This window comes from Bos javanicus, chromosome 12 (genome assembly GCF_032452875.1).
Source record: "Bos javanicus breed banteng chromosome 12, ARS-OSU_banteng_1.0, whole genome shotgun sequence".
NCBI lineage: Eukaryota > Metazoa > Chordata > Mammalia > Artiodactyla > Bovidae > Bos > Bos javanicus.
In genome coordinates, this window is record NC_083879.1 from 27,748,068 (window position 1) to 27,761,810 (window position 13,743).

Sequence of the window (13,743 nt, forward strand, 5' to 3'; positions counted from 1 at the left end):
TTTCTCCTCCTCTGTCTCACACTATCTCAAGTTTTATCATTAGAGATTCAGTACTTGGTGTTTGTCATCAGATGGTGCCCTTTAAAATGTGAATGTCCTTGGGAAAATTGACTCTTCTCATTGTCAGTCATCAAGTTTCTTGTGAATTTGCTCTTACCCACTGTAAGTGTGAATGGAGACATAAAATAAGATGAGAGAGAATAAGAATTGGGTGGGAGGAACTGTGATATTGAGGAAAAAGCTCTAACTGCATCAACATTTTGCATCTTTCATCCTTGACTCTCAAAGAATATTATTCAAATTATCATTATGCTTTGAAAGAGTTAACAAAATGTAAGTCTCTGTTTTTAAGAAGTTCCTTCAAAATAATCAATAAATATTTACTGTATGTCTCTTGTATGCCATACTTATTGCTCAGCACATCACACAAAGCAACCCCATTTGCCTGAAGAGATTGAGGCTTGGAGAAATTGAAAAACTTTCTGAAGGTCATGCAGCTAGGCATAAGATCTTAACCTCTAAACTCTATTTATTCTTAGGGTATTGGGGAACAATTGGATAGCTCCAATTAGAAAAGTGACATGATCAAATTGTATTTTAGAAACATCACACTGGGTGCTGAATAGATTGGAGGGAGATAAGACTAGAGTCAGGCTAGAAGTTAGAAAGCTATTGCAATTATCTAAGCATGACCTGAATGTTGCCCAGGAGGTGGAAGTAGAAATGAAAATAAGTAGATGGATTCAAGCAAGATTTGAGAGTAGGCATCAACAGAATTTAACAAAAAGATGATCCTTGGGTTTCCCATTTGGGCAACCAGGTAGATAGATTGTTTTTTATCCGTTGGAGCTGTTATGACAAATATACCATAGACTTGGTGGCTTAAACAACATACCAACAATTATTTATTTCTCATAGTTCTGGAGTCTTCAAGTCCAAGATCAGGGTACTGACAGATTTGGTATCTGGTGAAAACTCATTTCCTGCTTTACAAATCACCATTTTCCTCACTGAGTCCTCACATGATACAGAACTCTGAGCTCTTCATCCTCTTACAAGGCACCAGCTCCATTGTGGGGGACCCAACCACATGACCTCATCCAAACCAAATTACCTCCTAGAGCTCCACCTCCAAATGCCATCACACTGGGGATTAGGCTTCAACAACTCAATCTGAGGAGGGACACATACGTTCAGTTTATGTTGCCTTTCGCTAAGATGGGAACACAGAAAAAGAATTGGTTTGGGAGTTGGGTATCTATGTGAGGGGGTGGATAATGTTGAGCTTTGAACACACGGTTTTGTGGTGTCTGAAATCTCCAAATGCAGATGTCCAATAAACAGTTTCCTATATTGGCCTGAAGCTCAAGTTAAGAGACGTGGGCTGGAGATATAAATCTGGAGGTTATCAGAGTATGGATGGAAAGTAGATGAGATCACCCTGGAAAAAGTGCAAAGTAAGAAGAGAAGCCAGCCCTGCAACATGTCTGAAAAACAAAATAAAACAAAAGTAAATTAAATCAATATGCCTAAAGATCCCAGGCAAGAAGGGAATCCACCGAGAAAATGAGAAGGACCGGTTAGAAATGTACAAGCAGGCACTGTGGGAGAACAGGAGCCCAGAAGGATCAAGTTTCTGATGGGAGGAGTGCTCAGCTGGCTCAGTTTTTGTACTGTTGCTGGTTAGCACGAAGGAGGTTATTGGAGGTTATTGGTGACATGAGGACAGCAGAGTACACGACAAAAACTAGACATCAGTCTTCCTCTAGTTGCTAAATGGATGCATAGTATAGTGTAAATCTTGACATAAGCCTGAGAAAAGTACATAAATCTGAGAAAAATAAGATTCAGGCATCTTCCTTGTCAATGAGTATTACTTTTATTATTCCAGATTCTTTGTGCACACTAAAATCATGCATTACCCTAATTGGCATTTTACTTTCATTTCTGAAGGCAATTCAGTTCTAATTTTACAATCTGATTTTTTTTCAAACTCGATGATATTCTTAATGATGGCAGCATAAATTTGAAATATTAAGAGAGTCTTGATTTTTTTTTTTTTTTAATACAGGTGCTCTCTGACAAACGAAGCAAAGAGAGAGCAGGTAAGTCTCTTTGAGGAAATCTGTTTTACTGATTGTCTGTGAAAGTTGTTTAAAGAGCCTTGCCTAGTTGCTATAAATTTAAGCATACCACATGTCTTGCAGAGTAATTGATAGTCACAGTATGATGTTAAATCTGAGTGTATTCTACATCTTGAAGACTGGATCAGTTCACTTAGTTTTTCCCTTGTCTTCATGCAGACATATAGTGGGTTTAATTCATACATGCAGAAATTACTTTGCATAACTATATCTCTTTTGGTAGTCACTTTGCTATATATACAAATATATATATATATATATAGCAAAAAATAATCATTATACATCTGAAGCTATTAGTACTATACTGTTATATGTGAAAAAATTAAGGAAATTTAAAAAAGAAATTCCTTTGCATAACCAGACTTTGTCTTGAAATATGTACTATAGAAAAAGTAGTAAGAAAATAACAGCTGTACCAAAACAACTGCTAAGTCCTCTTGACAAATAAAGAAAAGTAGCAATTTTTATTGTTGTATCTGCTATATTTGGAAATGTTATACATAAATCAAAATTTATGTAATGCATAAATCAAAGTGCATCTTAATTTATTGACTTTCTTATTTCAATAACTACATAAAATAAGAAAAACTCCCTGGAACCATCACTTCTTACCATCTGTTTAGCAACTGTTGTTTTATTTGAACAGTTCTTTATTTGACCAGTCATTGTGGACACATCATTCTGAATCTTCTCATTTGTCCTTACTTCATATGGTCATTTAAATGTTTACACTTGAAAGGAAACCACTTCAAAAACTTCGTGTGATTCCATTATCCACATTCTTCACATGTGGAAGATAATGTGTTTCTGGAAAACTTCAATGAAAAAATTAAAACTTCTTGTTTCTGAGTTAATATCTTTAGGGCCTTTTTTGAAATAAATTTGTCAAATAGTGCCACTAAAAATAATACTGTATTGCTGCCCTGATTTTTGGTAACCATCATTATTTTTGTTTTCAATGGCCTCTTTTTCTTTAATCTGTTGGAGAAAACTTTTAGTTCCTATTCAAAAACCCAAGATCTCAGCTTCAGCTTAAATTAGCCTCAGCTTTGCAAAGGTCTCTGGATATAGTCATCTACTGTTCTGTCTCTTGGGGAGACTTGCAAGGAGACGTTCACACTGGACCACCAGGCAAAGTGACTGGCTGGAAATGCATCACAAAAATATCCTTGATAATGTGCTGGCCCACCAACTGTACCAAGAATCACCAAACAGAGTTGCTCCTGCCATTCTGTGAAGTGCTTATAGCATCAAGCATGCACAATTTTGTCCATATCCATTTTTATATTTGGAGAAGGACATGGCAACCCACTCCAGTATTCCTGCCTGGAGAATCCCATAGACAGAGGAGCTGGCAGGCTACAGTCTGTGGAATCGTAGAGTCGGACACAACTGAAGTGACTTAGCATGCATGCATGCATGCATTTTTATATTTGAGACCTTAATGGTACATAACCCTCAACCACCTGACACCTGAGTGGGATATAAGCAACACCTGTTTTTAAAATCTTATGAATGTGTCCCAAATTGTAAACTATGCCCTAAGTAGAACACTCTGTGCTTCATCACTTTTTGTTAAAATTCCAACTCAAGCTCAAGGGGTCGATCTTGCATTTACGTCAGCAAAGACTGTTTCAGTCCAGAAATCACGAAATGGGGGATTTACACAAATAAGCAGCATGCTAAGGTTTTAATTAAAATGTGATAGATTTATTTTCTTTTTATCATAAGCAAACCCAACTTGTTATAGTTAAAGGATATTTTCCATCATACAAAATTACAGTCAAGAGAGTAAATAAGAAACAACTCCCACTAACTTCTGGCCAGAAATGACAAGTACTTTTCTAACAAATCTCCAATGAGGAATTTCAGCTTTGATGGCTGTGATCTGGTATAAAAGTACCAGATTGGATGTGCAGCTTATCCTTCAGTATCCAGGTATCGTGCAGTGGGGGTTCAGTCTACCAGAGACTCAGTTTTTAGCTGCTTATCTACTCTGCCAGCTAGTGTTTCATCTTGACATAAAAAAAAAAAAAGCATTGGCATTGGCAAGCAAGCCAGCAGAATCTAGAAAAGAGTCAAGTCAGTTTTCACATAAATATTTATGCAAAGTGCTCTGGGAATAGGAAGTATTGGTGAAGGGTGTCTGAGGACAATTTTTCTGCACACATAAATCAGAGGAGAATTTTTGAAGCCTAATTCAGATTTCCATGCAAATGTGAAACCATCCATAAGTTTGGGCTTTTCAATTACAGCTGCCCTCTTTTTTTTAATCTCATTTTTCAAATTAAATTAACAATTTAAATTTTTAGCGGTCATTCTTTCCTGCTGTTTGTAAGATGTGAAGTCAGCTCCCCTAGTTTTTGGCTTCCCGTTGTTGCTTCTTGACTGGAGGTTTCAAGAGCTTCTATCTGTATGCTTTACCAAAATGCAATATGGAGGTCAGACAGAATAGGCTATTGAGTATATAGGGACATAAGATATAACATGACATAGAAGAAGGACATGCCATGACGCAACCTCACTGTTTGTCCTTGTAAGGTGATTCCTTATGATTCTTTCTTGTGTGTTAGAATGGTATGATCTCTATTTTCCTCTGGTCTCAGTCACTGGAAAGGGATAAATGGGGAGCCCAGTGTAATAGAAGCGGAGGCACAAGGAGGCAGTGGTCTAAGGCCAGTCAGTGTTACACTCACTAACAAATTAAGAGACGGTGTCGCCAAGTAACTACACTCTTTTTAAAGGAGTTTAAACTGTCCAACCGCACAAAATATTTTAGCCTAGTAATAGAAGAAACATTTGCTATGATAACAATGGAGTAAATTCTGAGTTTGTGCCTGTCATACTGTGACCTTTGTGAGATAAAAAGTCAAAATGGAAATGAGTGGTACATACTATGATATGACTTCCCTAATGACTTTTCATTTTGAAAAGTTAATATAAATGTTTAAATGCTAACCCATATGGTTATGGTTGACTTAATCTGACCTTAAATTCGGTTTCTCATGGGACGTGTTTTTTCTTTCTTCAAATTTGTAAGTAGGAGACCAAATTCCAGTGTTGCTCACTATCAAGAATTTTGAATCTTGCACTGGCATGCTGTTTTTCTCATACAACATATATTTTTGCTTCTAGATTGTAAAAAAGAAAAGAAATTCTCTTCCATTTAGAAAACCATTTGAAAACCTAAGGAAAATAAGGTCACATCTGAAGACATTGCTTACATTTTTTTCTCCATAATTTCATTAGGGTAGCAGGGACAGCTCCTCTAAGCACAGTCTCAGAGGGATTTTCATGGCTATAAGTATTCCTCCTTCCTGGAAGCACTTAATTACTTTCTGCCCCCTCAGCTTCATGTGGTACGGCATTTTGTTAGACCCATTATCGAGAGTATGAAGACTGTCTCAAAAAGAATTTTCCCAGGTGTTAGAGATGCAGAATATGCAGGTAGTCAAAAGTGCAGCCAAATCCAGTGACCGTGAATAGAAGCATATGCTATGGAATGTTCACATTCTTCCATTTCACTGGAATTTAACTGTAGTGACAGATGCCCAAGAGCGAGAAATCCCCAGTGCCCCTCACCAATCTCAACTGAAAATTATAGCTTCATTTTAATTCAGAGTAATGAACGTCTACTATGTCCCTAGCACTGTGCAAGGTCTTAGCAACACAAAGATAAATGAGATAAAATTATCCCTCCTTCAAGAAACTTACCCAACTCGAATCTCCTTCTCTTAAGATTACTTTAGCAAAACCAGAGCTTGTCAGTAAATGTGTGACTAGTGAAAGTTACAATCACTTAATACGTTTTCAAATTGTGATTTCCTATGGCTATATAAAGAGAAGCCATTACCATTTGTGGCAGTATGCCCACATGAGGCAAAAGGAAAGCATCCAGTGTATGCGGAGAGGAAACTTGGTTTTATTTTATATTAATTTGTATGAATCTTTATCATAAAATGCAAGTGCCACATAAAGCTTAAGAGCTATATAAATCTAGTTCACATTCTTTCCCTCCATATTTGAGTTGTGCCAGCTTATTCTGGATGCTTAGTTATAGCCCTTGGAAGCTGCCAACTTAAATACCGAGGGAAAGGAGAGTGGTTTTTATCCACCATTCCTACCTCTTGCAGCTGGTGTTCAAAGTCTTCTCCAGGGCAGTGCTTGCTAAGTATCTGAAAGACTCCCATGTAGCAGGAAGTCAGGGAAACTGTCAAACCAGCAAAGATGACATTTGTTTTACCTGAAGAATTCAGGTGACTTTCGTGTTCCTACTCCTTCCACTTGAAATGTTTGTCCCCCAGCACTTAGCATGGCTGTCTTCTCATCATCCAACTTGCATCCACTGCTTTTAAAACTTTTCTCTGCACACTCTATCTGAAGAGGTTGGCTCCCCCAACCCCAGTTTTTATCTCTGCAGTCTCTTTGTTTCCCTCACAGCACTTGTCGGAATTTGATTTTTTCCTTCCATCTTCCTTCCTTTCTTTCTTCCCATTAGACTATCCCTTGTGCTCAGCAGGCTGCTGCTACATAACAGATGCTCAAAAACATTTGATGAGTAGAAGAATCCCTGAACAATTGTTTTATATTAATACAATTATGTACCATCCATAGAAAAACATATATGCAGGAGGAAAACCATTGTGTTTATCCAGCTGCTTTGTGACACTCTTGGCACATTGCTAGGTACCCAGTTTGAAGAACTGGAATATTAAGTCTGGGGTATTAGGGGGAAATAGAGGATCATGTTTATTGAGTGCCTACTGTGTTCCAGATTATGATAGATTATCTATGAATATTCACTCATTCAATCCTCAAGAAGCCCTATATCATAAGGGGTATTGTCCTCAGTTTTCACATATAAAAAATAAGGATCAATGAGATTAAATTGCTCAATGAGTATCAAAGTTGGAATTTAAACTTGATTCTATCTGATTTTTAAGCTCATGTAAAAAAAAGTAAATCAAAGAGTTAGTCTCTCAATCATGTCCAATTCTTTGCAACCCCATGGACTGTAGCCCTCCAGGCTCTTCTGTCCATGTTTTTCATTAAACAAATACTTCTCAAGGAGTATAGTCGGGTGGGGGTGGGGACTGGGAGTTGTTAGTTGCTACTGCTTGTCCATCCATAAACTCAACCACTGTATTTTATGTATTCATAAATTTATTGAGTTAAATTGAATAAGCATTATGATTCATTACATAATGAATACAAAGAAGGACAAGACAGTGCCTTCCATCAAGGTGCTCACAGTTTGTGAGGAAGAGAATAAACAATACATAAAGTGATCAAAACATGTGGATATTTTCTGTTATATTTATATTTCTGCAACTTAGAATATAAATATGGCAAGGACACAGGAGGATCCTTAAAATCTAAGAAAAATTACTGTTTCAAATATTTAATGAAATTTTATTTTAAAATTCCCTCATAAATAGTAATCATTTATAAAAAATGAGTTCTGGAGACCAAAATTGAAGCAAACCAAGAGGTTTGATCTTAGGGCCGCTGCTGTTGCTTCTTCTTTTTTTTTTTTTTTTCTGACCGCACCATGCAGCATGTGGGATCTTAGTTCCCCAACCAGGGATGAAACCTGTGCCACCTTCAACGAAAGTGTTGGAGTCTTAACCGCTGGACCACCAAGGGAGACCCTGTTGTTGCTTCCATAGTGCCTTGGAAGAAGCCAGACTTGAGCAAATCCTAAATGACAAAAGGCAAATCAGTACCTGATTTTCCCCTTTGTTGTTTCTTTGAAAATTAGGCCTATTCTTCTAGAGGGTAAAAGACTTGGAATAGAGGAGACCATGACCAGAAAGCAGAAAAGCAGTTACAGCACTTGGAAACTTATTTGTTGGCAACAGGGAAAGAATAATATCTTGTTAAGAGAATCTTTCTTTGTTCTGGATAATTTCTTCCATCAGGAGCATTGAAGTATTAATGCATTTTGTTTTTCAGTACCATTTATTGCAAGTAATAGACCTAAGCCAAAACCTATCCTTTTCACCTTATGCCCTATTTGTTTCATGAACTGAAAGGAAAATATAAAAAATTTCTGTTTAATAACAGCATGATTTTATGTTTTTATTTGCTACTTTTAATAAAAATGGATCTCTCTACTTTTATGCATAGCATGTTGGTTTCTTACATAAAGTTAATGTTGAAAATAAAGTATTATTTCATTTTGCAGTTTTACAATATACCCACATCTTATAAATAGATTTGAGATTAGTCAATGTTTATATTTATTATTCTTAAAACTGCAATCTCTGTAAATAGTGCATTAAGGAAAATACCAGAGTTAAAAGGCAGCCATAACTTTTGCTTTTGAAATTGCCTTATATAAGTATGCTGTATTCAAATATATACTCTTGAAAGCATCTTTCACACACCATTATTTTCACTGCACTTTTATTATAAATAAATATAGTCCCATGGAAAATTTTCAATCATATTGACTGCACCATTACTACAGATGAATAACTTTGATGTATATTTATCTCTAGCCATTATTCAGTCTTTGGAAATACTGCTAGGTCTAAATGATTTCTTGTAGGCTCCAGGTGTTTTGTGAAGCTGCCCCTTCCCCTAGGCAGCACTGAAATTATCTATTTGAAAATATGGGACTTTTTATGAAACATTGTCCTAATCCAAAAAGTTGAACATATTCTTTAAAATAAGAATATTTTGCCCCATATTATTTTTTACAGAATTTAATCGTTGAATACTGTTCAGTTACAGCCCTCAAATTTATGTGTATGTCTTTTGTTAACATCCTCCTCTAAGAGAGGAACAGAGATTCCAAAATCACATTAATGTATGGGCACCATCACCAAGAGCTGGCAATTGTGGTTCTTCTCACCCGGCATCAGAACCTTCCATTCTGGACACATGGTGGCCCCTCTGCTCCTTTGCTGGCCAGCACCTTAATCTCCCATGTTGTCCACTGAGCACACTCTGCTCTCTCACTCCTTGGAGAAACAAGATGTTCCCTGATCTCCCCACCTGCTAAATTCCTCTTCACATTCAAGAGGCAGATCAGAGGCTAATCCCTCTGTTGAACTTTCCCTTACTATCCCCAAGCAGAGTAAACCCAGCACATGACAAGTTATGATGCTCCCTGTCATGGCTCCTGTAACAGTCAATTAATTCTACTGCAAGGTCCTTGAGATCAGACCAAGATTGATCATTTTTTGTTTCCTTGGCACATGCACATCCTGGATTGTTGATAAATTTTCGTCAAATGAATGAATGAATGAAATAATTGTGCATTTTTATGTTTGTAACAATCCTTTGAGGTAAGTAATATAGTATTCCAGACAAATCATTTGGAAAAAGTTTCAATCTTTTTGTTTGTCAGTTAATAGATGCATATGCTGTAACAAATCATTTTCATGCCTATTAACCTCAGTTCATACTGTTCATGGGGTTCTCAAGGCAAGAATACTGAAGAGATTTGCCATTCCCTTCTCCAGTGGACCACGTTTTGTCAGAACTCTCTACCATGACCCGTCCATCTTGGGTGGTCCTACATAGCACCACCCTTATGGCAGAAAGCGAAAAACTAAAGAGCCTCTTGATGAAAGTGAAAGAGGAGAGCGAAAAAGTTGGATTAAAACTCAACATTCAAAAAACTAAGATCATGGCATCTGGTCCCATCATTTCATGGCAAATAGATGGGGAAACAGTGGAAACAGTGAGAGACTTTATTTTCTTGGGCTCCAAAATCACTGCAGATGGTGACTGCCACCCATGAAATTAAGAGACACTTGCTCCTTGGAAGAAAAGCTATGACCAACCTAGACAGCATTAAAAAAAAAAGTGTCTCTTAAAAAGCAGAGACATTACTTTGCCAACAAAGGTCTGTCTAATCAAAGCTATGGTTTTTCCAGTAATCATGTATGGATGTGAGAGTTGGACTATAAAGAAAGCTAAGCACTGAAGAATTGATGCTTTTGAATTGTGGTGTTGGAGAAGACTCTTGAGACTCCCTTGGACTGCAAGGAGATCCAGCCAGTCAATCCTAAAGGAAATCAGGCCTGAATCTTCACTGGAAGGACTGATCGTGAAGCTCCAATCCTTTGGCCACCTGATTTGAAGAACTGACTCAGTGTAAAAGAACCTAATGCTAAGAAAGATTGAAAGCCAGAGGAGAAAGGGACAACAGAGGATAAGATGGTTGGATGGCATCATCGACTCAATGGACATGAGTTTGAGCAAGCTCTGGGAGTTGGTGATGGCAGGGAAGCCTGGCATGCTGCAGTCCATGGGGCTGCAGAGCATAGGACACAACTGAGCAACTGAACTGACTGAACTTCAGTTACTGAAATAAGCCTCATTTTACTAATATACATTCGGGCATAATTTTTATGTGGGTTATATGGATAACAGATGGAGAGTACTGAGTTTGATGCCTACATGTGGTCAGTGCATGGTGGCAATTACTTGCCTTATTATTATTAATAATAATTAGATCTGTTCAAAGTTCCCATATTCACCTAAAACAACAACCTGTGTTTACTGAGTACCCAAATGATGCGTGATAAAGCATTTTAATGGTGGACACAAGGCCATAAATCGAAAAAAAGAAGGAGAAGTCAAGATGTTCTAACTTTTAAGATATCAAAGCTCATTCTTTACTAGTTATCTTGAATAAGTCACATTCTGTTTCCTCAGATATAAAATATGAGAAGTGTTTTGTTTCAGTAATAGAAGTACTATGACCACTTAATGTAACAATTATAATAAGTTTCAATTATAATAATGTAATTATTGTAGAAGTACTATGACCACTTAATGTAACAATTTATAATAAGTTTTACATAATGAATAAGTACACCCAGCCTACTACTCTGAAAGGAAATTTATGGATGAGATATTCATATAATTTCAAAAACCAACATGATAACTTAACTATAATAAATGAAACCAAAAAGAAAGTTAAATGATTGTGTACTTAATTTATAATATTCAGCTTGATGATATTAAAAGGTATAATGAAGCAATCTGATACTTATAATGAATAGGTTTGGATTTTAAAAAAGGTAAGAATATAAGAAGCCACTTGATGGAAGAGGTATAGGAATATGAAGGAGTGGAGATAAGGATGGAATTAGAATAAAACCAGGGTTGAGATGAGTAATAACAGACTTATGTGTATGATAAAAGGCAGGATCAGTTCAGTTCAGTTCAGTTCAGTCGCTTAGCCATGTCCGACTCTTTGCAACCCCATGAATCACAGCACGCCAGGCCTCCCTGTCCATCACCAACTCCCGGAGTTCACTCAGACTCACATCCATCGAGTCAGTGATGCCATCCAGCCATCTCATCCTCTGTCGTCCCCTTCTCCTCCTGCCCCCAATCCCTCCCAGCATCAGAGTTTTTTCCAATGAGTCAACTCTTCGCATGAGGTGGCCAAAGTACTGGAGTTTCAGCTTTAGCATCATTCCTTCCAAAGAAATCCCAGGGCTGATCTCCTTCAGAATGGACTGGTTGGATCACCTTGCAGTCCAAGGGACTCTCAAGAGTCTTCTCCAACACCACAGTTCAAAAGCATCAATTCTTCGGCGCTCAGCCTTCTTCACAGTCCAACTCCATAAACCATAGCCTTGACTAGGTGAACCTTTGCTGGCAAAGTAATGTCTCTGTTTTTGAATATGCTATCTAGGTTGGTCATAACTTTCCTTCCAAGGAGTAAGTGTCTTTTAATTTCATGGCTGCAGTCACCATCTGTAGTGATTTTGGAGCCCAGAAAAATAAAGTCTGACACTGTTTCCACTGTTTCCCCATCTATTTCCCATGAAGTGATGGGACCGGATGCCATGATCTTTGTTTTCTGAATGTTGAGCTTTAAGCCAACTTTTTCACTCTCGACTTTCACCTTCATCAAGAGGCTTTTTAGTTCCTCTTCACTTTCTGCCATAAGGGTGGTGTCATCTGCATATCTGAGGTGATTGATATTTCTCCTGGCAATCTTGATTCCAGCTTGTGGTTCTTCCAGCCCAGCGTTTCTCACGATGTACTCTGCATATAAGTTAAATAAGCAGGGTGATAATATACAGCCTTGACGTACTCCTTTTCCTATTTGGAACCAGTCTGTTGTTCCATGTCCAGTTCTAACTGTTGCTTCCTGACCTGCATACAGGTTTCTCAAAAGGCAGGTCAGGTGGTCTGGTATTCCCATTTCTTTAGAAACTCCTAATTATTGCAGTAAACAAAAATGCACTCCTTCATTTCCTTCCCCAAATGCACGCTTCTAGGAAATGTAAGATCTTTACTAAGAATCATTGGCTTGGAGGGAAAGCACATCAGTGCATTTGACTTTCCACATGCAGGCACGAATCTAGCAGCATGACTTGAGGTTGGGATACCACGTAGACTGGGACTGAGAGTGTATTTTGCAACTTGTTCCTCCAACTGCCTGGTGCCAACCGTGGCATGCTAGTTCTAACAGTCTGTAGACACTTCAGATGCTTGCTGGACACCCTGCTTAAATTCATGGCCTTGAAAGAATCTCTTTCCAAGTAGGAGGCATAAGCAAAATTTCATGCTTCTAGTCAAAAAAATAACACCTCTGAATGAATGAGTATACAGTGCAAACCCGCTATTCCATTTAAATAGTTACATATATGGTAGTTTTCCTTTTCACTGAACTCCTGTGTAAAGTGAGACCACAACTTTTGTTCATCTTTTGAGCATTTCAGTGAGTTTTAAAACTTCTATTCTTAGCTCTATTCTATCTGTTCTTAGCTCTAAAATTCACATCAAAATCAATCTGACATTTGATAACAATCAGCAGCTCAAATTAACAAACTCAGCCTTGGATAGGATTTTAATTCATCTATGAAAGTCATCTTCCAATTGTGGAAGCAAACCAATTTCTCTTCTGGAAAATTCAGTAAACACATGCTTGTTAGACTATGTCTATTTTGAGTTATATTGTAAGGTTTCTGAAAGGTACAATTGAGTTATATAATAACATACAAGATGAATTTAGATTTTTACATGTAAAATACATCCACATCCTTACTCCTTATGGCCTTTTTAAAAAAAAAATAAGCAATTCTGTGTTCCCTATCACCCATAGGATGAAATCCAGAAAACTTGTCTGGCCATCAGAGTTCCTTAACAGTCTGATTGCAACTTACCCCTACTCCCTTCCCACGCTGTCAGACAACACCTCAGTCCCTCTTCTAGCTGTCTGTATTTCCTTCCTCACAAACATCATTCAGGCCAGACACAGTTGCTTCTGGGCCTGCAGTTGAACCCCTACTTCGTCATGTAATCACTTTACTTTCGGAGTCAGCTTTTTTCATAAGTACAAAGCAGAGGGCATTAAATCATGTAATGTACACAATGCATAGCACAGACTCTAGCACACAGTGGGTCCTCCAGAGCTGGGAGTCCCTCTCTCCTCCTTTTAAAGGTCTTTATCTCAAAATCTATAAAAACACTGTCTTTGAGGCCAGGCCAAATTCTACCTCTGTGAAAATTTCCCTTGAGACCTTAGCTGAAAGTACTCACTCATTTACAGATGAAGATACTGGATACAGAGAAACTAAGTAGCTTGGGGCTTCATTACTGGTTCAGTGTAAAGCATAGA

The 13,743-nt window shown here is 37.6% G+C and overlaps 1 protein-coding gene across 4 annotated transcripts in view; it reads left to right on the plus strand.

The window, feature by feature from the left end:
- The window catches only part of STARD13 (StAR related lipid transfer domain containing 13), a 492,565-nt gene that overhangs the window by 189,102 nt on the left and 289,720 nt on the right, over positions 1-13,743 (plus strand). For all 4 annotated transcript variants that reach the window (XM_061434800.1, XM_061434804.1, XM_061434801.1 and 1 more), the window contains one exon: positions 2,072-2,105. In XM_061434800.1, coding sequence (XP_061290784.1) covers positions 2,072-2,105 — 34 coding nt within the window. The remainder of the gene's footprint in view (positions 1-2,071; positions 2,106-13,743) is intronic.